Below are 25,228 nucleotides of genomic sequence, written 5' to 3'. Positions count from 1 at the left end.
CAAAATCCCTGAAGATGGTGATTGCAGCCATGAAATTAAAAGACACTTACTCCTGGGAAGGAAAGTTATGACAAACCTAGACAGCATATTAAAAAGCAGAGATATTACTTTGCCAACAAAGGTCCATCTAGTCAAGGCTATGGTTTTTCCATTGGTTATGGATGGATGTGAGAGTTGGACTGTGAAGAAAGCTGAGCTCCAAAGAATTGATGCTTTTTAACTGTGGTGTTGGAGAAGACTCTTGCAAGTCCCTTGGACTGCAAGGAGATCCAACCAGTGCATCCCTAAAGGAGATCAGTCCTGGGTGTTCATTGCAAGGACTGATGCTAAAGCTGAAACTCCAATACTTTGGCCACCTCATGCGAAGGAAGAGTTGACTCATTGGAAAAGACCCTGATGCTGGGAGGGATTGGGGGCAGGAGGAGAAGGGGACGACAGAGGATGAGATGGCTGGATGGCATCACTGACTCGATGGATGTGAATCTGAGTGAACTCCGGGAGTTGGTGATGGACAGGGAGGCCTGGTGTGCTGGGATTCATGTGGTCGCAGTCAGGCACAACCGAGGGACTGAACTGAAGAACAATAGAGAAAATCAATGAAACCAAAAGCTGATTATTTGAAAAGAACTTTTAAGCTAGTGAAGTGAAAGTTGCTCTGTCGTGTCTGACTCTTTGCAACCCAATGGACTATACAGTTCATGGAATTCTCCAGGCCAGAATACTGGAATGGGTAGCCTTTCCCTTCTCCAAGGGATTTTCCCAACTTAGGGATCGATCCCAGGTCTCCCGCATTGCAGGCAGATTCTTTACCAGCTGAGCCACAAGGAAAGCCCAAGAATACTGGACTGGGTAGCCCAACCCATTCTCCAGTGGATCTTCCCAACTCAGGAATTGAACCAGGATTTCCTGCATTGCGGGCTGATTCTATACCATCTGAGCTCTCAGGGAAGCCCTTTTAAGCTAGATTGACAAAAAAATAAAATAAAAAGAGAGAGAGAGAAAACTCAAATTTGTAGCAATAAAATGGAAGAGGAGAGATTACTGGTGACATTAAAAGTGAGAAAGATATAAAGGAATATTAGGAACAAGGTTCACCAATAAATTAGATAACTTAGAGGAAGTGCACAAATTCCTTAAAAGATGTGAAGTACAAACTAATTCAAAAAGAAAGAGACAATCTGAATTTTTCTTTTTTTTTTTTTGGTCTCTTTTTTTTAAATTTTATTTTATTTTTAAACTTTACATAATTGTATTAGTTTTGCCAAATATCAAAATGAATCCACCACAGGTTAAAAATTATTTAATAGGAAGATTGATTCCTCCACATCCATTCTTCTTTCTCAAGATTGCTTTGACTATTCGGGGTCTTTTGTGTTTCCATAAAAATTGTGAAATTTTTTGTTCTAGTTCTGTGAAAAATATCATTGGTAGTTTGATAGGGATTGCATTGAATCTATAGATTTCTTTGGGTTCAGTTCAGTTCAGTTCAGTTGCTCAGTCGTGTCCAACTCTGCGACCCCATGAATTGCAGCATGCCAGGCCTCCCTGTCCATCACCAACTCCCGGAGTTCACTCAAACTCTTGTCCATTGAGTCAGTGATGCCATCCAGCCATCTCATCCTCTGTCGTCCCCTTCTCCTCCTGCCCCCAATCCCTCCCAGCATCAGGGTCTTTTCCAATGAGTCAACTCTTCCTTCGCATGAGGTGGCCAAAGTATTGGAGTTTCAGCTTTAGCATCAGTCCTTGCAATGAACACCCAGGACTGATCTCCTTTAGGGATGCACTGGTTGGATCTCCTTGCAGTCCAAGGGACTTGCAAGAGTCTTCTCCAACACCACAGTTAAAAAGCATCAATTCTTTGGAGCTCAGCTTTCTTCACAGTCCAACTCTCACATCCATCCATAACCAATGGAAAAACCATAGCCTTGACTAGATGGACCTTTGTTGGCAAAGTAATATCTCTGCTTTTTAATATGCTGTCTAGGTTTGTCATAACTTTCCTTCCCAGGAGTAAGTGTCTTTTAATTTCATGGCTGCAATCACCATCTTCAGGGATTTTGGAGGCCCCCAAAATCAAGTCTGACACTGTTTCCACTGTTTCCCAATCTATTTCCCATGAAGTGATGGGACCAGATGCCATGATCTTCGTTTTCTGAATGTTGAGCTTTAAGCCAACTTTTTCACTCTCTCCTTTCACTTTCATCAAGAGGCTTTTTAGTTCCTCTTCACTTCTGCCATAAGGGTGGTGTCATCTGCATATCTGAGGTTATTGATATTTCTCCCCGCAACCTTGATTCCAGCTTGTGCTTCTTCCAGCCCAGCGTTTCTCATGATGTACTCTGCATAGAAGTTAAATAAGCAGGGTGACAATATACAGCCTTGACGTACTCCTTTTCCTATTTGGAACCAGTCTGTTGTTCTATGTCCAATTCTAACTGTTGCTTCCTGACCTACATATAGGTTTCTCAAGAGGCAGGTCAGGTGGTCTGGTATTCCCATCTCTTTCAGAATTTTCCACAGTTTATTGTGATCCACACAGTCAAAGGCTTTGCATAGTCAATAGAGCAGAAATAGATGTTTTACCGGAACTCTCTTGCTTTTTCCATGATCCAGTGGATGTGGGCAGTTTGATCTCTGGTTCCTCTGCCTTTTCTAAAACCAGCTTGAACATCAGGAAGTTCACGGTTCACGTATTGCTGAAGCCTGGCTTGGAGAATTTTGAGCATTACTTTACTAGCGTGTGAGATGAGTGCAATTGTGTGGTAGTTTGAGCATTCTTTGGCATTGCCTTTCTTTGGGATTGGGATGAAAACTGACCTTTTCCAGTCCTGTGGGCACTGCTGAGTTTTCCAAATTTGCTTATTGTCTCTATTTCATTAGTTTATGCTCTTGTCTTTTTTTTTTTTTACTTTACAATATTGTATTGGTTTTGCCATACATCAACATGCATCCGCCACGGGTGTACATGTGTTCCCCATCCTGAACCCCCCCCCACCTCCCTCCCCATACCATCCCTCTGGGTCATCCCAGTGCACCAGCCCCAAGCCTCCGGTATCCTGCATCGAACCTGGACTGGCAATTCATTTCTTATATGGTATTATACATGTTTCCATGCCATTCTCCCAAATCATCCCCCCCTCCTCTCCCACAGAGTCCAAAAGACTGTTCTGTACATCTGTGTCTCTTTTGCTGTCTTGCATACAGGGTTGTCGTTACCATCTTTCTAAATTCCATATATATGTGTTAGTATACTGTATTGGTGTTTTTCTTTCTGGCTTACTTCACTCTGTATAATAGGCTCCAGTTTCATCCACCTCATTAGAACTGATTCAAATGTGTTCTCTTTAATGGCTGGGTAATACTCCATTGTGTATATGTACCACAGCTTTCTTATCCATTTATCTTCTTGTCTTTATTACTTTCTTCTTTAGTCTAGATTTAGGTTGAGTTTGCTCTTCTTTTTTCAGTGTGTTAGGGTGGAAAGTTAAGTTCATGATTTGAGATCTTTGTTCTTTATAAAAGTATACATTTATAGCCTTAAACTTTTCCATGACCAATGTTTTTCCTATATTCCATTCATTTTGGTAAGTAATAGTTTCATTTTTCTTTATTTCAAAGTAATTCCTGGTTTCATTTTTGATATAGTATACAGCTCATTGGTTATTTAGGAGTGTATTGTTTAATTTCCATTATTTGTGAATTTCCCAATTTTTGTTATTGATTTTTAATTTAATTCCATTATGGTTGAAAGGCACATACTGTTTTATTTCTATCTTGAATTGTTGTTTGAATGAAATGGTTAATTAGAGTAGCAGACTATTGTGGTTTATCCAAAGAGACTCTGATCAAATAGATAAAGAACTACCAAGTTAAGGAATATAATTCTGTTTCCTTGATCATTCCAAAAGGCAGCAGGGACTACTGATTTCACTACCATAGTGAAGACTCCATAAGTGGACTTGGCTTTGCTCAGTCACTGGCTTGGAAGTCTGAGCAAAGGTCACAGTGGGAATGATTCTGATATCTTTCTCTGATAGAGCAAATTATACTTCCTGTGTAATTATACTTCCTGTGTAAATTTTGATTTTTTACTGTGCTTTTCTTTTATGTTTTCTCTTCAGTACTCTTTCCATTCCTTATCCCAATCTTTGAAGTATTAAATATCAGCATATTTCCAAAAAGTGCTGTGAATTTTTTGACAACATCCGTAAAAAAGATAAAAGAAAGTCGCCTCAAAGATACTCAAAAGGTAAAATCTGGTGGTGGTTACATGAGGGTGTTCACTTTTTGAAAATGTATTTACCTCCACACATATGATTTGTGTACTTCTCTGCAGTTTTAAAAAGATAGGTAGAGAAGTATAGATTTTAGAACTGGGGAGTTATTAATATATCATTGTGGAGGTTGGGAAAGAAATAAGAAAATGAGCCAGAGAGTGATGTTTAAATTTAATAGTAGGAATGCATACTCATATGTCATTGCATAAGCATTGTTGAGATAAAAGCTTTATCACTTCCATTCAATAAACTGTTAAAGGATAAGAATTAGTTTAAAAATGATTTTACTGATATTATAATTTCCTCAATGTTATACTGGTAAAGAATCCACTTTGTTTCCAAGACTCCTATTTTATAGATTGTGCAATGAAAAGCCTCATCAGTCAGTTGGTGGAGTGACTTCTGTGTTAAATTGCAGCCCTCTCCTAGTCTGGCATGGGCAGGGGTCTTTTCTGGGCCATGAGGCTGCAAGCTGGTTAACCCACCTTCGCTTCCATGAGGCCTGAGACACAAGCTTGTCTGCAGGTCAGGGGAGCAGAGGGTTTTGTACCCAGGATGTCACTGAAAAGGGTCAAGGCCTTGAAGATGCTTCAATAACAGCTGCCAATGTACTTTGCACCTGTGAGGAGATTAATTTGTGTGGTAATTCATTAGGAATTAAAATTGGAAGGAAAAAAAGGATCCAAGTTATGGACTTTCTCCTGAACAAACAGGTGTGACAGGAGAGACAGCAGGCAACTCTTTGGCAAGGAAGCTGTTTCAAAAGCCAGAGAAAAAAAAGATCAGAAAGAGTGAGGACCAAAAAACGCTGACATGATGGCAGGTTTCTCTCTGGGAAACGTCATGTTCTCCAAGGTCTGTAGGTGAATGTTAGTTCACTGAGGACTCAGGCAATACTAGTCAGACTTCTGCTCTGTAAGGGGCCATACTCTCAGGAAAGAGGTTAAATACTGCACTGCTGATTTGTCTATGACTTCACAAGTAACTTTCTTTCATAGAAATTCTTTCTGCTTACAGCCGCGTGTGGACTTTCTTCAGCTGATGATTAACTCCCAGAATTCCAAAGAAACAGACAATCATAAAGGTAACCAAGGAGAGCTTCAGAGGGGCCACAGTGGGGAGACGCAGAGGTAGGGGGCAGTTCTGAAAATGTGCAGTAAGTTCTCCAGGCAGATGGGAATTTAGGTCAAGTTGAAGAAAGACACGTGCAGAAAGAAAGAATAGACCGTGGTACTTCCTAGAAGTTTGCAGGCACAACTTTGTTCAGAGCTCGAAGGACAAGGATAACAAGAATGTCATGCCCAGAAGTCAGTTATGATGTGGATCACTACAGCTGAACCTCTGGGGAGCTTGGTTCCAATATCAGTTCTCAGGCTCCTCTAGACCCACCAAGTCAGAACCTCTGTCTGAATATTTGCATCAAGGCTTCATCCCTTCATTCATCAGGGGGCACATTGCCCCAGTGTTGGTGACCTTAACTTGGAACACTTTTAAACCTGTTTTCACCAGCTTACTCTACTGTAAAGTATAATTTTTTCCCCTTTGTTATTAACACGTAATTTCTGGGAAAAGACTTTGAAACTGTAAATATTCTATTCCTCTTCAAGTTGTCACCCACGGGACATTCATGGATGTCACCCATTCATGGATGGCTTTTGGTTGAAACCATTGTTACTATGATGATTAAAACATGCCCTTCTAAACCCATCATTCTTCTGTATTTATGAGCTGATGTTCTTTCATAGGGAGAGCTCTCCATTCTCCCCCAGTCATTTATTTATTTATATCAGTATATCTCATGAATAGCTAACTTACTGTGTCACATCACTCTTCATTTTGATTCTCAAATTCTCTCAGGTTTGTACACTGGAGCCCTTTCAAGTGGGCTCCTATATATGTTATTACTTTTTTCTCCTGAAAAAATGTTTTCAATAGGCCATTTTTTGGGCAGAAATTAAAAATCTTAATTGAAGAGTACAGGGTTTCTCAATATGCATTCTGCCCCCACCTACATATAGCCTTCCTCAATATCTCAAGTCCATACTGGAGTGATACACTTGTTATAATCAATGAACCTACACTGATACATTATTATCACCCAAAGACAATAGTTCACACCTGGGTCCAATCTTGGTATTGTACATTCTATGGGTTTTGATAAATGTATAATGATGTGTGTCACCACTGTGGTATACAGAGTATCCTGTATCCTTTTCACTTATCATTTTCCAAGAACTTCCTCACTTCCCAATGCAAGGCATCCTAGCTTTCTCTTCTATTTCCCCTGGAATCAGCCATTTCTCTAAGAAGTTCTGGTTCCATTTAGTGAGAAATGGTATTTAGAACCCAAAATTTGGGCTTTCGAAATGCTCATTGCTACTAGGGTTTCTTTGCTTCTAGATCATCAGTGGACAACTTTCAGAACATTAACTACTTTTACCCAGGTGTAAAAATAAAAAAGATTTCTGTATCTACCTCAAATCACTGATATAAACATGCTCTCTCTCAAACAAAAAGACCCTGGTGTGTTTTAATTCCATGACATGAATACTCATATATGATTAATTTGAAGCCACCAATGGATTGATAACTTCACAAAATTTGTGATAACTTGTGATAACCTCACAAAATTATTAATTTTATAAAGTTGGTTCTTGAAAGCAGGGATAAACTGATTCCAGCCCATTCTCAATATGTCTATTCCTGTGTGTACACTACTTCTATCTATCTATTATTATCATTTATCATTTTTCCAAGTACATTATTCAATACAATGTTCTGTGATGAAGGAAATATTTGATATCTGCTCTGTTCAATATAGTAATCACTAGACATAAGTCTCTGACATGACACTGAGTGAGTGAATGTGAAGTCACTCAGTTGTGTCCGATTCTTTGTGACCCATGGACTGTAGCCTACCAGGATCCTCCATCCATGGGATTTTCCAGGCAAGAACACTGGATTGGGTTGCCATTTCCTTCCCCAGGAGATCCTCCCAACCCGGGGACTGAACCTGGGTCTCCCGCATTGTAGGCAGACGCTTTACTATCTGAGCCACCAGGGAAGTCCCATGACATGTGACTAGTGCTACTGTAACCTGAATGATAAGTTGTATTTAATTTTAATTAATTAAAACTTGAAGACTCATATGTTAGACAGCACAACTCTAAACTTTGAGTATTTTGTGGTTTATGCTAACTGGGGAATGAATTTGATGGTTGAATTTATCCACGATAACATCACACATAACATCATTGGGGAACTAGAACTGTCTAAATCTTTATTACACTCATTTTATATTGCTTTTATTGTTAGTCAGTTGGTTGGGGTAGGTACCACGTTGAGTTGAGTGCTCTAAGTAACAAAGATCCTACTTCAGTCCCATCAAATAGCTGAGAGCCTGAGCATGCTTGATCTCTTGGGAGAAAATAAAAATGGAGACCAGTGTATAATCACAGGGCTGTTTGGTAAGAATAAAGAAGAGCAGAAAGGGGGGATGTATACTGAGAGGATGACCTTCAGGCCAGAGTTGAATCAGCATTGCTAATTCTACTCCCTGGACCTAATTTTTCTATATTTCACACTGGCCTATGTCCTTATATGCACACATTCTTTCTTCTGCTATTTTAATGTCACTGATTAGACTAGGATCATCACAACTCTTTAAGCTTTTTGTTGATTTCTGTAGCTTCTATACATATCTCGATCACCCCTTGAAGGCTTGTGCCCCAGGTCTTGTATTACCTGATGCCTCTCAAGGGCATAATCCATGCTTCTCAGGCTACATTGTTCACATACATCTCCACATCTCACGAAAGTTCATGTGTTGTTTCCATAGTTTTGAATTTGTATTAGGCTTCTGGATCCTGCTCATGCTGCTGGTCCATGGACCACTCTTTTAGTAGCAAGAGTTTAACTGTAGCCCAGTATTGTACTCTCATGTTCCTGGAAATGTTTTGATAAAATATAATTCAATTTCCCCTATCATATAGCCTTAGTATCATAAATCTCTTAAATCAAGCTGCACCTTAACTAGAATAATTTAAAATATTCTAGAAGGGAATGCTGCTCCATTTTACTTGGAGCTAAAGTTCTTTTACAGCTCTCTAAGGGACATGCTGATAACACTGTAAAGTTAGAAGTGCTATCTCTTGAAATACCCAGCTGTGTTGGTGGGGGCGTGAAATTGCCAGGAACAGAGGGCCAAGAATAGTATAGACCTGGGAAAAACTCAATTAAGACAGTTCTTGGCTTTTTCTTGGCTCTGTGAGGCAGACACAGAGTGGAAATCGCTCTCAGTTTGACTCTAAATTACTTTTACCTGATTTCCCCTAGGGGTTTGGGAGTTTCACTGGAATGTCTCATCATCTAAACTGTGATTTTTACATTGCCATGCTTTACCTAAAATGTCTTGACTTTCTTTTTAGCTCTCTCTGACCAAGAACTCATGGCCCAGAGTATTATCTTTATTTTTGGTGGCTATGAGACCACTAGCACTTCTCTTTCCTTCATTATATATGAATTGGCCACTCACCCTGATGTCCAGCAGAAGCTGCAGGAGGAGATTGATGCGACTTTCCCCAATAAGGTGAGTGATGATACCTGGAGAGAGGGGGGAAGGTGAAGCCTTCGCATGATTGTCTTCTCTCCTCTTCTCAGGAGGTTTTGCCCAAAGCATAAGCATCAAATCATTTACCTCCATTCCCAGGTGGTGCAGTGGAAAAGAATCCAAACTAACAGTAAGCACTTATTTCTCTGGTGTCTGCATTTGTTGTTGTTCTGTCGCTAAGTCATTTTGGACTCTTTGCGACTCCGTGGACTGTAGCACACCAGGCCTCCCTGTGCCTCACTATCTCCTAGAGTTTGCCCAAGTTCACGGTGTCTGCATATTTATCTATTGATATTGGCTGGACTTGCTGTGGTCTGGGTGTTGGCTGATCTAGGCTGGCCTTAGATAAGCGGTTGGACTGACTCAGCTCCACACATGCTCCTCACGTGTCTCAATCTCCACATGTCTGCTTCTCGAGGCAGTGGTAGATGTCATGAGCAAGAGGCCTAATCCCATGGGTGACTTTCAAAACTCTGGTAGCATTACATTTGGTGAATATTCCAGAGGTTCAAAGTGAGCCACCTGACCAACCTGAGTCAGAATGGGAGGGCACCACAGAGTTAATGGCGAAGGGAATGGACAGAGGAAATGGTGGAGAATTGGGACCATTAATTCATTCTACTGCCCTGTGTAAACTTTAGACTAGGTGAAGCCTGCTGTACAAGAAAGGATATATGGTAGGAAACAGAGGACATGAGTATGAGACCTGACTGGTTTCGGACAAGTCTTATGACCTTTCAAATCCTAGGTCCTTCAAATACTTTGTAGGGCCTGCAGAAATTAGAGATAATATTTCTTCTCTGGTAAACCCCATATTGGGAATCTTTTGATTACAAGAAGATTGAAAGGTCACTAACAGACCAAGGCTAGCTAAGGCATTGCATTCTCTCCTTTACACCCACGGCTGATTCATGTGAATATATGGCAAAAACCACCACAATATTGTAAAGTAATTAGCCTCCAATTAAAATTAAAAAATTTTTTAAAAGAATACTTATAATACTAGTACTATTGGCTGATATGTGCTTCTTACTTTGTATGTCTGTTCTAAATACTTTCTACTTATAAATGCATTTAGTTTTCAAGAAATTCTTTATGAGTCAGGAGAGGCTAGCTTATGCCTCGGTAACAGACAAGCCTGGGATCTCAGGGGCTTTCCTAGCACAGTTTTCCATCACCCATGTGTACACGCTGAACATGGACTGCTAGTGGGGGATGGAGTGGACAGCTCTGCTTCAGAGTCACTCAGGAAAACTGACTCAGAGCCTCCACCATGTTGTAATTGCCTCGTCAGGAACATGAGGCCTTCTTGTCTTCTGTGGAATAAGGAACTCGAGAGTTATTTACTGGGTTTTCAACTGATTTGTCTCTGAACTGATATAATCACCTCAGTTCACAGCCTGTTGGCAAGGATGATTTGGCTATAACCTCAAGTGGGATGGGATTCATGGGGCCGACATGGATGCTGGGTGAGCAGTGAGTGTCTGCCACACAACCCTCTGGAGGGTCAGCTCCATCTGTCTCCATGTAACATATGAGAAACCTGAGCTACAGGGAGATGAAATACTTCCAGACACTACTCGTGTACATGGTGGTGATCTAGTCAAGCTGTGATCCAGGGTGTTGGCTCCTGAGCCACTCTTACCCTCTATAATGTTGCTCCTTAAATATAACCCCACGTGACAGCCATGTATCACCCCCAGTGGTTTCAAATCTCAGCACAAACTGGAGTTCTTTGTGGTGTGTGGAGACCTGGACCCTGGGGCTGCAATGGCTTGTTTAGACCTTCAGGCCTTAGGGTCACACCTGCAGGGAAAATAAGAGACCCTTCTAGCAGCACACGGTGGGGTTCTGATCCTCTTGTAACCTCCCTGCATCTGAAATTGTGTTCCCAATCTTACTCTTCATTTGCAGATTTGGTTTAGAAAGGAACTTGTTTCTCCCCAAATTATTTATAGAGTTTTCATATATTGTTTCCAGACTGTATATGTGTGATGAAGAGAATGAGCAGTCAGGAGTCTTCAGCTGAGAATCGGGGATTTGCTCTTTTACGCGCTCTTGCCTTGGTACGGTTGTGTGGCCTCAGTTGGTGATGGACAGGGAAGCCTGGCAGGCTGCAGTCCGTGGGGTCGCAAAGAGTCAGACACGACTGAGCAACTGAACTGTAGCAACTATATTTCAATTAAAAGAATAAAAAAACTAAGTTCTATGGTTCCCTGTCAAGCAATCCCTGACCAGCTCATGTCTCCTGACCCTCTGAACTGAACCTTGTTTTCAGATTCTTTGTAAACAAAATTCCATCTATTCTTTTAAAAAAATAAAATAAAATCTTGTGAGACTGTTGTAAAAAAAATAAAAAGAAAAAGAAACACTGACTTTGGACTTTTTCACTTAAGAGTAAGAGTCCTAGTCTGTCGGTCATGTTTTCATAAGAGAGAAAATACACTCCTTGATAACCTGTGGTGTTTCATCTCAATGGGCATTGAGAGGTCAAAGGACATGATAGTAATGTATACAAATGCTAGGATCCTTTACCAATTTAAATTATTCCCTGGAGCTCCTAACATTTCAGTAGGTCTACATAGATGGAGTTGAAGGTTGATCTGATATCTTAATTTATCAAAATCTATTTCTTTCTTCCCAGGCGCCTCCGACCTACGATGTCCTGGCACAGATGGAGTATCTTGACATGGTGGTGAATGAGACTCTCAGAATGTTTCCTATTGCTGTTAGACTTGAGAGGTTCTGTAAGAAGGATGTGGAAATCCATGGGGTGTCCATTCCCAAAGGGACAACGGTGACGGTGCCAATCTCTGTGCTTCACAGAGACCCACAGCTCTGGCCAGAGCCTGAGGAGTTCCGTCCTGAAAGGTACAAGAGCCCAGGGAAGGGGCCCCTTCTCATCCTGTTGCTCAGAGCGTATTCTGATGACTCTCATTGTGGGTGACAAATATGTGACTATAAAATCATTTTATTTTACATCTTTTTATTGTTAAATGTCTTTGCTTTTTCCAAGAATGATATTATTTGATTAAAAATTTTACCAACCATAAACTAAAAAAAAAAAAAAAAACAACCAGAAAATTTTAGTTGTGTGCATTCCTAAAACCTTAAGCTTTTTTGTTGTTTAGTCACTAAGTCATTTCCGACTCTTTGTGACCTCATGAACTGTAGCCCACCAGTCTCCTCTGTCCATGGGATTTTCCATGCAAGAAGACTGGAGTGGATTGCTATTTTCTTCTCCAGGGGATGTTCCCAACCCAGGGATCAAACCCATGTCTCCTGCATTGCCAGGTGGATACTTTACCCCTGAGCCATCAGGGAAGTCCAATAGCCTAAGATAGGCCTCATTAACAGTGCAATGTAAGTCCTGAGGACGTTTTTCTATGCATATACAGATTGTTCAAACTTAGAATGACATTATATATAGTTTTATTTTTCAATTGCTTACTATATTTAACAGTAATGTATAAATGGAATTCTGTGTTTTTAATATATATATATATATGATTGTTACACCTGCTATAATTTACTTAACAGCTGTGTTATTTTAGGTGTATTGGTTTTTATTTCCTTTAAGTCTTTCTGTCTGTTCTCTTTAGCTCTTTGAATTCGTCACTAACATTCCCACATTTCCATTTCTTTAAACACTGGCTGCTGTTTCCTCCATTATTATTGTGGGATGTAGGCTGAGGACCTAGCGGTCTCATCCCAGGTGGTTCCAGCAGCCTCAGTGAGGATGGAGGAGACACAGGTGGCCTGGTTCTGTCTGTGGCTGTAGACCTGGGCCAGCTCCCTTTCGCCTCCATGTTTTTTGACCTTCCAAAGAGAAGTCCTCTGCTCTCTAGACATCTAGATACCCCAGTTGGAGAGGTTAACCATTGTCTTCTGGGAATTCAGAGACAGGTTCTGCTTTGAGCACAGATGGGATTCTGGAAATAATTGATGCTCTCCCATTTATTTTATGGTGAACAAAATTTGGATTGAATATTTTAGGGCACTATCTGGGATCTAGCATTTTATGAGCTCCTGACCATAAGCTCCCTGACAGCAGGGACTGTGTCTCGTTCACCTTTTGTCCCTAGTACTAGCATAACCTGTACCCGTAGCATTGTTGAAGGAAGAGTCAAAGTCCACCAAGTCCTCTGTTCTGGACTGGGGAACTTCTGTGTCTGCCTCAAGCTCAGCAACTTCCCCTCCTGCAGCATCAGAAACCTAAAACCAGAGACCACTCACTGTACTTCCCTTTGATTCACTCAGCCGTCAACCAGAGAGTTAGTGCTCACCTGTGTGTGTCAGGGTCTGGTCGAGGGAGTGAGAAATCCAAATGTTAAAGCCAATTATAAAGAGTTTTGACATATACACAGTATAGTTTATAGGCACAAGTTTTATGAATCATGTTTAGTGTATTCTTCCAGAATATTTTGTATAATAGGGACACTTTAAAATATATACAACCACAGTGTCATTATCACTTGTCCAAATCCAAATTTGAGGAGTCAAATTTGAATAAAGCAGAGGTCTAGCCATCAAGGACTTTATCAGTTTGTGGAACAGACAAGGAAATCCGTGATTGACCCAGAGTAGAGTTGAGTCACATGCCCTCATCAGTCTACTGACCTCAGCAACCTCTGTGTGTGGGAGAGAGACATACCCACACAAGAGGAAGCAAAGAGAAAACAATAGAAAACTAACAACTGAAATATTTAGAGACATTTTCCCTGCTTCCTTTGTCTCTGAACACATGACCAATGTAAGTGTTCATGGAGGCAGGAACCCACTCTTCCTGCAATCAGTCTCATTTCCTAACTGCCTTTCAGAGCGTGAGCATCTCACCACCCTGAGTGTAAATTTCATATTTAAAGATACATTTTCTTTAAACAGCCTTCATCTCATCTGCTCACCAGGACTGAAAGCTCCTGTGGGGTCCGGGGAATGGGAAGGCCCTGGGGCTTACCTTTCTCACAGCAAAATCACCACAGCAGGATTCAGTCACCCACCCACAGGAGTCTCCCTTATGCTACTGGTTGAGGGTTTAAGTTAAAACTTCAGACCTAGAATTCCTGTGACTTTTCTGTTTCATTCACTTGTTTCATCTACTGTTGTGGATTCAGGTTCAGTAAGAAGAACAAGGACAGCATAAATCCTTACGTCTACCTGCCTTTTGGAACTGGACCCCGAAATTGCATTGGCATGAGGTTTGCTATCATGAACATGAAACTTGCTGTTGTCAGAGTCCTGCAGAACTTCTCCTTCAAACCTTGTAAAGAAACACAGGTTAGCAGTTCATTATTTGCATAAGTAATGTTTTATTGTGAATTTTTTAACTGAGGTTTATCTCTCTGTGTTTATAAGGTTGTGATCTATTCAAATAATAATTTAGCTTACTAGAAAGAGAATCTGTCTGAATCCATCTGTGACCTTTAACTGTCTTTCATCCCTGGAGGGCTAAGTCTGTGGCTTCATAAAGACCCAACTGTAAAGTCATCTAGAGTCAAGGCAGTTAGCACGACATGACTACACAAAGTCCAGTGAATTTGAGCAACTTTTAAATTTGGTGTCACATCCACTAGAAGGAAGAAAAATGTTGTACAAAGTCGTGAGAGCAGTGGTGACCATGTCATGACTTTTCAGTGATGCCCTTCTCCACGGGAACTTACAGAAGCTCTCCTGACAGTGATTCTCAGCCACTATTTATATAAAGAAATTACTGGGGAGAAATATCCCGATGCCGAGGTCATCTCAGACTCTCTAAAATAATTTCCCCAGAGTGTGGTGTCGAGAGCACCCCCACTGATTCTCCTGTGCAGCCACAGTGATCCCTGAGTGAAAACATTTCTGCCGGATGGGAAGGGCTCCGACAGCCCCTCACCTGCCAGGAATCCTGCTGCCATCCAGCTGGGCTCCCTTTACATTCTCAGAATGACTGTATGTCCTTCCTGTCCACCCTACAGTCCATTCTCCCCCTTCAAGTTCCAGTTCAGTCCCGAGCCCCTCCATGCAGCCTCCCCATCCAGGCCAGAGCCCACTCTCCCCTCTGCTGTGTTTACAGGTACCACAGGCTGGCGTCACGGGTCCTACCACCTGACAATACTTTGTCACTGAACCAACCAGTTTGGTTTCTTTGTTTCCTTGTACCTTAAAAGGTCTTTAACTCTATCCCCTCATTTATTCCTTCCATAAACGCCCAGTGGTGTCTTGACGTCATCGGGCAAATGTTTAAGGAGTGACTCGCAAATTTGGAACAGTTTGAATTTTAAAAATTTATCAAATGTCATCTGTGTTCTTGCTTGTTTTATGTGTGTCTACCTGCAGGGGAAATACATACCACTTGAAAGTTTAAAAAAACAATTTGTTGCAGTTATAGAAAGACCCGGAATCACTCTCTGAGGAGCACACAGAACAGTTGGCATTGATTCATCTCAAGCATGGCCCTAAAATAAGGCTTATTTCTAGGAGTCATACATTTAATAAGCAGCTGCTCCCTTTGAGTAGTTTTCTCAGGGAAGAGGAGGATAGAGATGTTTCCATTTTACTTGCAGGCATCTGTGTGGGCGTCCTGTAAGTGTGCACACACAGCAGACTCAGCCCTGAGAGAAAGGGGGCCTCGGGCACACCTGGGAAGGGCAGATGCCGCTGCAAGCTCCACCCAGTACCCCATGGGCTGGGGCTTCTCCCTCCACAGCTCCTTGCTTGTCCTTCAGTCAACTGAGGTTAGAAGGTCACTCTGTTGGTTCCCCCAACCCAGAAGGAGTGACTGGGTGAGAAAGGGGCTAAAAATCTCAGACAAACCACTGTAGGTCTTCAGAAGTTCACCATTTGCCCTGCACTTGGAACCAGGGCATGTTTAAAAAAACAGGCAAAATGCTTCATAGGCATAGTGCTCAAATAATATTTTGTGCAAGAATGATGGGTGAATGCTTTCACTATCCAGTCTTGACAGAACTTACAGAATAAGTACAGAGAATCAAAGATAAAGAAGGGAAACTGGATGCAAGTGATCGAAAGGTACAAACTTCTGATTATAGATAAATAAGTACAGGGATATCATGTAAAACTTGATGCTTATAGTTGACATTTTTATATAGTAGAAGAGAGTAGATCCTAAAAATGCTCAAAAGAGGAAAACAGTATTTTTTCCTTTTCTATCTCTTATGAGTGGTGGATGTTAACTAAACTTATTGTGGTAGTAATTTCACATATATGTAAGTCAAATGTTTTTTACCATTAATCATTTATATCTCAGTAAAAGAGGAATTAAAACAACTTTTAAAAGTGAATAGTGAGTAATAGAAATGACTTTATGCCCATATATTTTATAACAATAGTTAAATAGACCAATTTTCTGGAAGCCATAAACTGTTACAGTTTAATCAAGGAAACATTGACAGCCTGTCCATCCCTATAGCTTTTAAACACATTGAATTGGTAGTTTAAAAAAAAACAAAGATACACGATGCTAAAAGTAGCTTGTATATGGTTGTAAAGCATTATTGTCTGTAATGTGTCTTGCCTATTTTGCTTCTCTTGGTGGTGGTGCTTCATTCATTGGTTCTCTTAACTGTTGCAGATCCCCTTGAAAATAAAAAGTCAAGGACTTTTAAGACCGGAAAAACCCATTGTTCTGAAGGTTGTGCTCAGAGATGAGACCATAAGTGGAGCTTGACTTCCCCTAAGGACCTGGGCTTTGTTCTTCAAGGAGCTGTGTCCCACAGTTTCAGGGGACTTGATTTACTTTGTGATAAAACTCAGAAATAAAGACGGCCTTCATCTATTGCACTTGCTGGATGACTAGGGTATCTGCACATTTGTTTCACTTTCTCAGTGTCTGTGTGGTGTTATATATTGTGTAACATGAAAGAGGTGACTAATGAGGGCCAGATACGTACACTCAGCTTATCTGATTCTCAAAGGACCATCTCCACCCACCCCCAGTTAGTAACATCTACTCCTTCAGAGCAACAATCAAGAAAGAAAGTGTCTCAACAGTTTTATCAGCGAATTAACGAAAACAAGAATTATTGTGGTGACTAAAGTTCTGACGTGTTTTAATATATCACAGGTTTTATTTTATATATTTCAAATCTAATATTCTATTGAGGAACTCCGTAAACATCTCTTTACAAAAGTGTTAGGATACCATCCTACACTTTAGGGGGAATGTGTACAACTGAATCAGAGAGAGCCAGTGACTAAACACGGCCGTCACAATTCCTGGTGGGTGGGGCCTTTTTCAAAACTGCTGTTTGTTATATTACATAGGTAAGAATTATTCCAGTGTTTTGCCCATTTCTTAGAAAGTATGAAAGTGAAAGTTGCTCAGTCGTGTCCAACTCTTTGTGACCCCATGGACTACACAGTTCATGGAATTCTCCAGGCCAGAACACTGGAGTGGGTAGCCTTTCCCTTCTCCAGGGGATCTTCCCAACCCAGAGATCGAACCCAGGTCTCCCACGTTGCAGGCAGATTCTTTACCAGCTGAGCCACAAGGGAAGTCCAAGAGTATTGGAATGGGTAGCCTATCTCTTCTCGAGAGGATCTTCCCAAACCAGTTATTGAACCAGGGTCTCCTTCATTGCAGGTGGATTCTTTACCAACTGAGCTATCTTTCATGGTTTAAATCTACTTTTTTTGAGCACATATTTTTTATAACAACAAATGCACATATAATTATGTTATTAGTTTTGATGACAAGTTTTCAGCTCATCTCCCCTGGTATTTCTGAAAGTCAGGAAACAGGTTTTCTTGAAGTGTCTTTGTTTTCTATCCTCAATTCCCAACTGTCTTAACATAATGAATGTGGAATAAAAGATGGTCGATTGGTGAGCTGATTGAGGAGAAAGGCTACAGTCACTGGTCAGTTTCAGTTGATATCAGAAGCTGCACACAGCCCTTCCTTTCCCTTTTCTGCCCCTCCCATCCACAACCCCTTCCTGGCTAGGGTTTTCCTGGATAGTCCAGTCCTAAAGCCATTGGGGGAGCACAGAAGGCTGACAGCCTTACCCTCCAGGGTGTGGGCAGAGAAGGGGGGCTCAGTGGCTCCAAGTTGAAGATTGAGGGGGGACAGTGTCCACAGGAACAGCTGCGCAGCCTGGGTATGGGTGTCCAGGCAAGGAGCAAAGAGTGTCTTCCCAGAAGAGTGACCTGGCCAGGGTATCCAGAGCCTAAATAGGGTGTGGAGAACCACGGAGGGTGAGGGGGATATCAGGGGTAGAAAAAGGCTGAGTGGCAGTAGCTATACAAAGGGAGATTGATTAAGCAAGTAAACATATTATGGATAATGGAAGACACGTTTTCCCTGTTAGAGAACGGAGTCCCTGGTCCAGGAAAGGAGAAACCAGAAGAAACCCGTTAGAGTCAGAGATTGGAACTGCATGTATCAGTGAACATCCTGCTTTTCTTTGTAGACAGATGACAGCTAGTTAGTTGGATGATGCACTACAGATAGATAGCTGATATAGATAGATAGATGACAGATATAGATAGGTAACATGCATCTGTGTGGTGGGTGGGCAAGGTAGGGTTGGAGGTCCTGCTCAGGGCCCTGAGCTCGTACAGCTGGACAGATCCCCCACCCCAGCCCCAGTTAGAATCCAGGACATAACGTCCTGAACATTTATGATTCAGTGGCTCCTCACACAGCAGGTGGAAAAGGGGGCATTTAAACATAATTAGAAGGAAAAGGTCAGAGAAGGCAATGGCACCCTACTCCAGTACTCTTGCCTGGAAAATCCCATGGATGGAGGAGCCTGGTAGGCTGCAGTCCATGGGGTCTCACAGAGTCAGACACGACTCAAGTGACTTAGCAGCAGCAGCAGCAGAAGGAAAAGGTAAAGATTCAGAGTCAGCAAACTCCCAACCTTTTATTTATTTTTCAACTACAACTTGAACTCATGTCTCCTTTTGCTAACAAACAACACAGTTCATAACTTGTGCTTACTCTATAATGCTTGCCCTTTTTGGCTACTACTTGAACTCATATGAGCTCTTGTGAGTGAACATTTCTAGAGGATTTGCTAAGGATCAGGTGTGTGACGGGCAAGGTCACATGTTCTCTTCCCCCAGTGACACCAGGACTCTGATAGCAGGTTCAGACCCTAAGCCCCTCAGGTCACAGATCAGGGTCTGGTCTGATCTGGGCTCCTATAAGAAGGGGAAGACATAATTATTTACCCTGTTTCTAAAGATCAGGCAACTGAGGCTGAGCAGGTTTAAATAACCCACCTAGGGCCCACACATCAGTCACATTCTATGGATGCCTTCTAGGCAGCTGTGTACACAGTAGAGAGAATAGGTGTCCCAGGAGCCCAGAGAAGCCTCTGGGACCTGGTGGACCAGGTTCCCAACCACACCCTTCACTTGCCCTCTCTGCCTCTGGTTGAATTCTCACAGATTATTAACTAACATTGGTAGGACAAAGTCAAAATCCCAGAAATTTTACTACATCACAACCACCAGGATGGTTATTTTGTAAAAAGGGAAAATGAAAGTGTTGGTAAGGATGTAGAGGAAATGTGGAAACCTCAGCTGTTGCTGGCTAGTGAGGATGTAATGAAGCTGTCACTGTGTGGAACAGTTTGGCAGCTCCTCAGGTCACTGATCATAGAATTACCAGCAACTGCACACCAGCGTAGATGCCTAAGAGAACTGAACACAATTTCTCAAACAAAGATATGTGCCTTCATGTTCATAACACCACTCTCCACAATAGCTAAAGGGTAGACACAAGGCAAACCAGTGGATGAATGGATAAACCGATCGTGATGTATCCATACAATAGTTGCTTCTTCCGTTATCACAGATGTGAAATCCTAATACATGGTGCAAGAGAAATTAACTTTAAAAATGCATAAATGAAAGAATTCAGAGACAAGAGACCACACATTACATGATTCCATTCATATGAAGCATTTGGAAGAGGCAAATCCATGAAGTCAGAATGTACACGAGTGGTGGCCTGGGGCTGGGAGAGGACAGAGTGGGAGGAGCTGCTTATGGACTCAGGAGTGCACTCTGGTGGAACGGGAGTGTGCTGGAACTAGAGGAGGTGGTGGCACGACCCTGTCAATGTGCTAAATGGCACCGAATGGTTGATTTGTGCCGAGTCAGTGTCACCTTGGTAAATGTTTTTAATCTCAGGACTGTACCCTAACAAATTCAAGACAGGTCACTGTAATACCAGAAAGCCCTGTGGCTTTTCCCAGACATCCTGCACAGCCTTCAGCTTCCTGTTGAGCTGTCCAGGGTGGAACCTTGGCCCTAGAATTACAGGATCTCTAACTTGGCCTGTGACCTCATCACTGCCTTATTAGCAGTAATAAAAATTGGTTGATTTAGACATTGTGCATGTAACCAAGAAATAACAAACATACTCAGCAATGATAATTTTGATAAGATGAACCATTCTCACAGCCTGAATGCCCTCTTTCTCTCCTTAGGCAAATTCTGCTCTGTCTGTGGCACTGCATCAGTGTCACCTCCTCTAGGAAGCCCACCCATCCCTACAGAGGCTCTGGATCCCATCTGCCTTTCCCAGCCTTCCAATGCCTTTGGAGGTGTCTGCGTGCATGGAGCACCCCACCTCGGTAAGCGCCCTTTGTGACGGTCTTGTTCACACTTTGTCCCCATGTTGTGTCATAGTACCAGGCATAGCTCAGACTGATACCCAGGGCACATGACCACGGAGGTAACTGTGTGGCCAATCAGAATAGGGCATCTTGTGTTGAATTCAAGGTGTGGGCTGGAACTGGCTGGGCAGGGCCCCTGGAAAAAATCACTGGGCTTGGCAAGCATGTGCTGACATGTCTACTTAGAAAACTCTTGGTGCTGTATGCACTAATGAGGAGGATTTGTTTATTCTCTGGGGAGGTGGTTTATTTTTTTCTATCTGATTATCATAAGAGCCTATGTTCTAACTAAAGGTGAAGAACTCAGCTTTTGAACCCAGCTGATCTCAGTTGAATGAACCCACTGAATGAACCCATGTTGGTCAGTTCTCAAAGGGTAAAAAAATATTTAATTTATTCAGTGACTTTTTGGAATTGTTCACCCGGGATCTACAAACTGGGTTTCTGACAAAAACAAGTAATGACATTCTTTTTGTTTCCAGCATAAAATTAATTGATGGGATTTTAGGTACTTAAAGAGGTTACAGTTTTTGAAAAGGCTGTATGTGCATGTGGTAAAATGGCGTAAACAGATAATGCTTTTATACTATGAAGAATGATGTTTTGTTAGGTGGTTTTGGTAGATACTTTTATCACATTAAGGAAATTCCTGCTACTAGTAGTGCAGTCTTCTATCGTAAATGATATATTGAATATTAATAAATGTGTTTTCTGAGGCTATTGGGATGATAAGACCTTTCTCTTTTAATCAATTAACCTGATAACTAATACTAATACTTATTCTTTGTTAGTCACCCCTGAGTTTCAGGGTAAAATCCAACTCAGTTCGGTTGCTCAGTCATGTCCAACTCTTTGCAACCCCGTGGACTGCAGCACACCAGGCTCCCCTGTCCATCACCAACTCCTGGAGCCTACTCAAACTCATGTCCATAGCATCAGTGATGCCATCCAACCATCTCGTCCTCTGTTGTCCTCTTCTCCTCCAGTCTTCAATCTTTCCCAGGACCAGAGTCTTTCTTTTTCCAATGAGTTGGTTCTTCACATCAGGTGGTCAAAGTATTGGAGTTTCAGCTTCAGCATCAGTCCTTCCAATTAATATTCAGGGCTGATTCCCTTTAGGATTGAATGGTTGGATCTCCTTGCAATCCAAGGGACTCTCAAGAGTCTTCTCCAGCACCACAGTTCAAAAGTATCAATTCTTCGGCGCTCAGCTTTCTTTATAGTCCAACTCTCACATCCATATATGACTACTGGAAAAAAACATAGCTTTGACTAGATGGACCTTTTTTGGTAAAGTAATGTCTCTGATTTTTAATATGCTGTCTAGGTTGGTCATAGCTTTTCTTCCAAGGAGCAAGTGTCTTTTAATTTCATGGCTGCAGTCACCATCTGCAGTGATTTTGGAGCCAAAGAAAATAAAGTCTCTCACTGTTTCCATTGTTTCTCTATTTGCCATGAAGTGATGGCACTGGATGCCATGATCTTGGTTTTCTGAATGTTGAGTTTTAATCCACCTTTTTCACTCTCCTCTTTCACTTTCATCAAGAGGCTCTTTAGTTCTTCACTTTCTGCCGTAAGGGTGGTGTCATCTGTGGCAATCTTGATGCCGGTTTGTGCTTCGTCCAGCCCAGCATTTTGCATGATGTACTCTGCAATATGTTAAGTAAGCAGGATGACAATATACAGCCTTGACGTACTCCTTTCCTGGTCTGGAACCAGTCTGTAGTTCCATGTCCGGTTCTAACTGTTGCTTCTTGACCTGCATACACATTTCTCATCATGTGGTCTGGTATTCCCATCCCTTAAAGATCCAACTTAGTCATGGTGTATCATTGTTGCTGGATTTGACTGGCTTTATTTTGCTCAGAAATTTTGTGTTGAAGCCTGTGTGTAAGAGCGAAATGTAGTCTTTCTTTCTTGTCTCACTTTTGTCCTATTTGGGTCAAGTTCATACTGTCCTCATAGAGTGAGCTAGGCATGATTGAATTAATTTTATGTGACAACTCAGAATCTTAGCTTCACCTCTACGATGGCATCCTCTCAGTTGGCTGCCAATGGCTCTGCCTGCTAGCACTTATGCCCCCTTTAACCCCCTCCCACTGGTGAGGCTGGGATAGGTGACTTGCTTCTAATGAGTAGAATATTAATTGGGTGCCCCCTCTCACTCCCTCACTCTGGGGGAAGCGACTGCCATGTTGTGAGCTGTTCTGTGGAGAGACCCCGGTTGCAGAGATCTGAGGGGCTTCTGGGCCACAGCAAGTGAGGAACTGAATCCTCAAGCTTGTGACGATCTGAATCCTGCCAGACCACCTGGAGGACCTGAAAGGGGGTCCTTCCCCAGTGAGACTTTGGATGAGAGGCAGCCCAGCCTGACAGCAGGGGAGAGCTTGAGCCAGAGGCTCCCAGGTAAGCCACGCCTGGACTCCCAGCCCAAGGAGTGTGACACAGTCAATGCTTGTTTCAAGGGGCTGTATTTGGGGATAATCTGCTGGACAGCATAGAGAACTAGTGTACCTGCCATGGTCTCTGTTCCCGCCACACTACAGGGACCATCTTTGCCCGGATTCCAACTGAATTCGTGCAGTGAAGCCTGACTGTGCCTCTCAGACTAGCAATTCTTCTGTAATACAGAAGTTTTAGAGAATTACTTTTCTGTGGGAGGAACATTTTCCCAAAGGGAGAGGGAAACCAGTGAGTACCCTCTTCCCTCTTCCCCTGGACGGGCTGCATCTTCTGAGTGGTCGTATGGCCTCTCAGAAGATGGTCAGTTGATCAAAGAGTTGGTTGCTTTTGATACCAAATGTTGGCCAGATTGGTAATGAATCTGGTATAGATGTTTCTTCCATGCTATATTCCTATTTTCCTTCACTCTTTCTCCCCTGGATCAAATTCCCCAGAAGATAGTACCACGAAAGCCTGTATTTCAAGCTCTCCTTTCTTGGGAAAGCAGGCTAAGACATATGTGTTTCTTGAAGATTACCATAAAACTCTCTGAATGTGATGTTTCCTTGAAGAAGATTTGACTTCCACTTACTTTTTAAAGGAATTTTGAGACTGTTTAGCTTTCTATTTTTTGGCTGGTTTTGCTCAATTATGTTCCCTAGGATCTAGGCTATTGCTTTTAATATTTCAACTAATATTTTTCACAATTCTCAGCAACAATTAAAGTAATAGATGCAATTTTCTTGTATTTGACTTCATCCCATGAATTTCAGATGTTCGGGTGCACCCAGGCTTGTGTAGTTTTGAACATTCCCCCTGCACATGGATTACAATGGATATCGTGGTCTGAGAGTTAGTATGTTTCCACGTGATAACTGTGAGAACTGTGATCGTGCAGAAGTGGGACCCTCCCCACCACCTACATGTTCAGGACAAGGGGCACTGGGGAAGATGGTGCCCTGGCTGACTCCCAGAGGAAGTCTAGGAATTCATGATGGAAAATGGATTGGACCCATTTCAGATGGAAGAATGGTTGTGTAGACACAAGAAGACCAGTCGTCTAGGGGGCTTGGGAACAGCACATCATACCATTTTCTTAAAACATCATGTTTGCGCTAGAAGTGAGCTGAGACAAGCCTGAAGAAGTCAGCAGTGGCCAGATGCACACAGATCTTTTTTCACCATTTATTTATTAATTTATTTTAAGAAATTGAGTTCTTATTAACATAAAATGTTACATTAGTTTCAGGCATGCAATATAATGATTCTATATTTTAATACATTGCAATTTGCTCACCTTAGTAAGACCAGCAAGCATCTGTCACCGTATAAATTTGTGACAATATTATTGACTCTATTCCCTGTGTGAACATTATATCCCAGTGACATATATTTTCTATGTGGAAGTTTTACCTCTTCATTCCCTCCACCCATTTTGTTTGTCCCTCAACCCGCCTCCCCTGTGGCGACTACCTGTTTGTTCTCTGGATCTGTGAATCTCTTTCTGTATTTTTTGTATTTTTGTAATACAGTCTTTTTCTGTATTCTACTTTGTTTTTTAGATTCCATATATAAGTGAAATCATACAGTATTTGTTTCTTTTTTTTCCTTCTGACTTATTTCACATAGTGTAATACCCCAGGTCAATATTAAAAAACCAAACAACTTGATTAAAAAGTGAGCAGAAAACCTGAATAGACATTTTGAAGACGACATACAGATGACAACAGACACATGAAAATGTGCTCAGCATCACTCATCATCAGGAAATGCAAGTCAAACCCATAAGAGAAAGCACCTCTCACCTGTCCAATGACAAATTGTCAAAGAGACAAGAAGCAAATGTGGGCCATGATGTGAAGGGAGGGGAACTTTCCTGCACTGTTGCTGGGAATGTAACTTGGTGCAGCCACAGTAGAAGGCAACATGGGGATTCCTCAAAAAGCCGAAAGAGAGCTACCGTAAAATCCAGCAGTTCTACCTCTGGCCATTTATCTCAAGAAAGGGCTACTTTGAAGCCCTTTGCTCATTGCAGCACTGTTTGCAATAACCAAGATATGAAAGTGACCTAAACATCCAACATGGGTTTTTTATTTATTTATTTATTTATTATTATTATTTTTTTTTTTTTACTTTACAATATTGTATTGGTTTTGCCATACATCAACATGCATCTGCCACAGGTGTACACGTGTTCCCCATCCTGAACCCCCCTCCCACCTCCTTCTCCATACCATCCTTCTGAGTCATCCCAGTGCACCAGTCCCAAGCTT

At 41.8% G+C, this 25,228-nt stretch overlaps 1 protein-coding gene across 1 annotated transcript in view; it reads left to right on the top strand.

The window, feature by feature from the left end:
* The window catches only part of LOC139179600 (cytochrome P450 3A24-like), a 43,525-nt gene extending 26,860 nt beyond the window's left edge, over nt 1-16,665 (top strand). Inside the window, exons 8-13 of the mRNA XM_070779221.1 lie at nt 4,122-4,249; nt 5,295-5,361; nt 8,705-8,865; nt 11,531-11,757; nt 14,001-14,163; nt 16,457-16,665. Coding sequence (XP_070635322.1) covers nt 4,122-4,249; nt 5,295-5,361; nt 8,705-8,865; nt 11,531-11,757; nt 14,001-14,163; nt 16,457-16,552 — 842 coding nt within the window. The 3' untranslated portion in view covers nt 16,553-16,665. The remainder of the gene's footprint in view (nt 1-4,121; nt 4,250-5,294; nt 5,362-8,704; nt 8,866-11,530; nt 11,758-14,000; nt 14,164-16,456) is intronic.
* Nucleotides 16,666-25,228: the final 8,563 nt, after the last annotated feature.

This window comes from Bos indicus, chromosome 25 (assembly GCF_029378745.1).
Source record: "Bos indicus isolate NIAB-ARS_2022 breed Sahiwal x Tharparkar chromosome 25, NIAB-ARS_B.indTharparkar_mat_pri_1.0, whole genome shotgun sequence".
NCBI lineage: Eukaryota > Metazoa > Chordata > Mammalia > Artiodactyla > Bovidae > Bos > Bos indicus.
The sequence above is the reverse complement of the archived record's forward strand: the minus strand, read 5'-3'. Positions and strand labels throughout refer to the sequence as shown.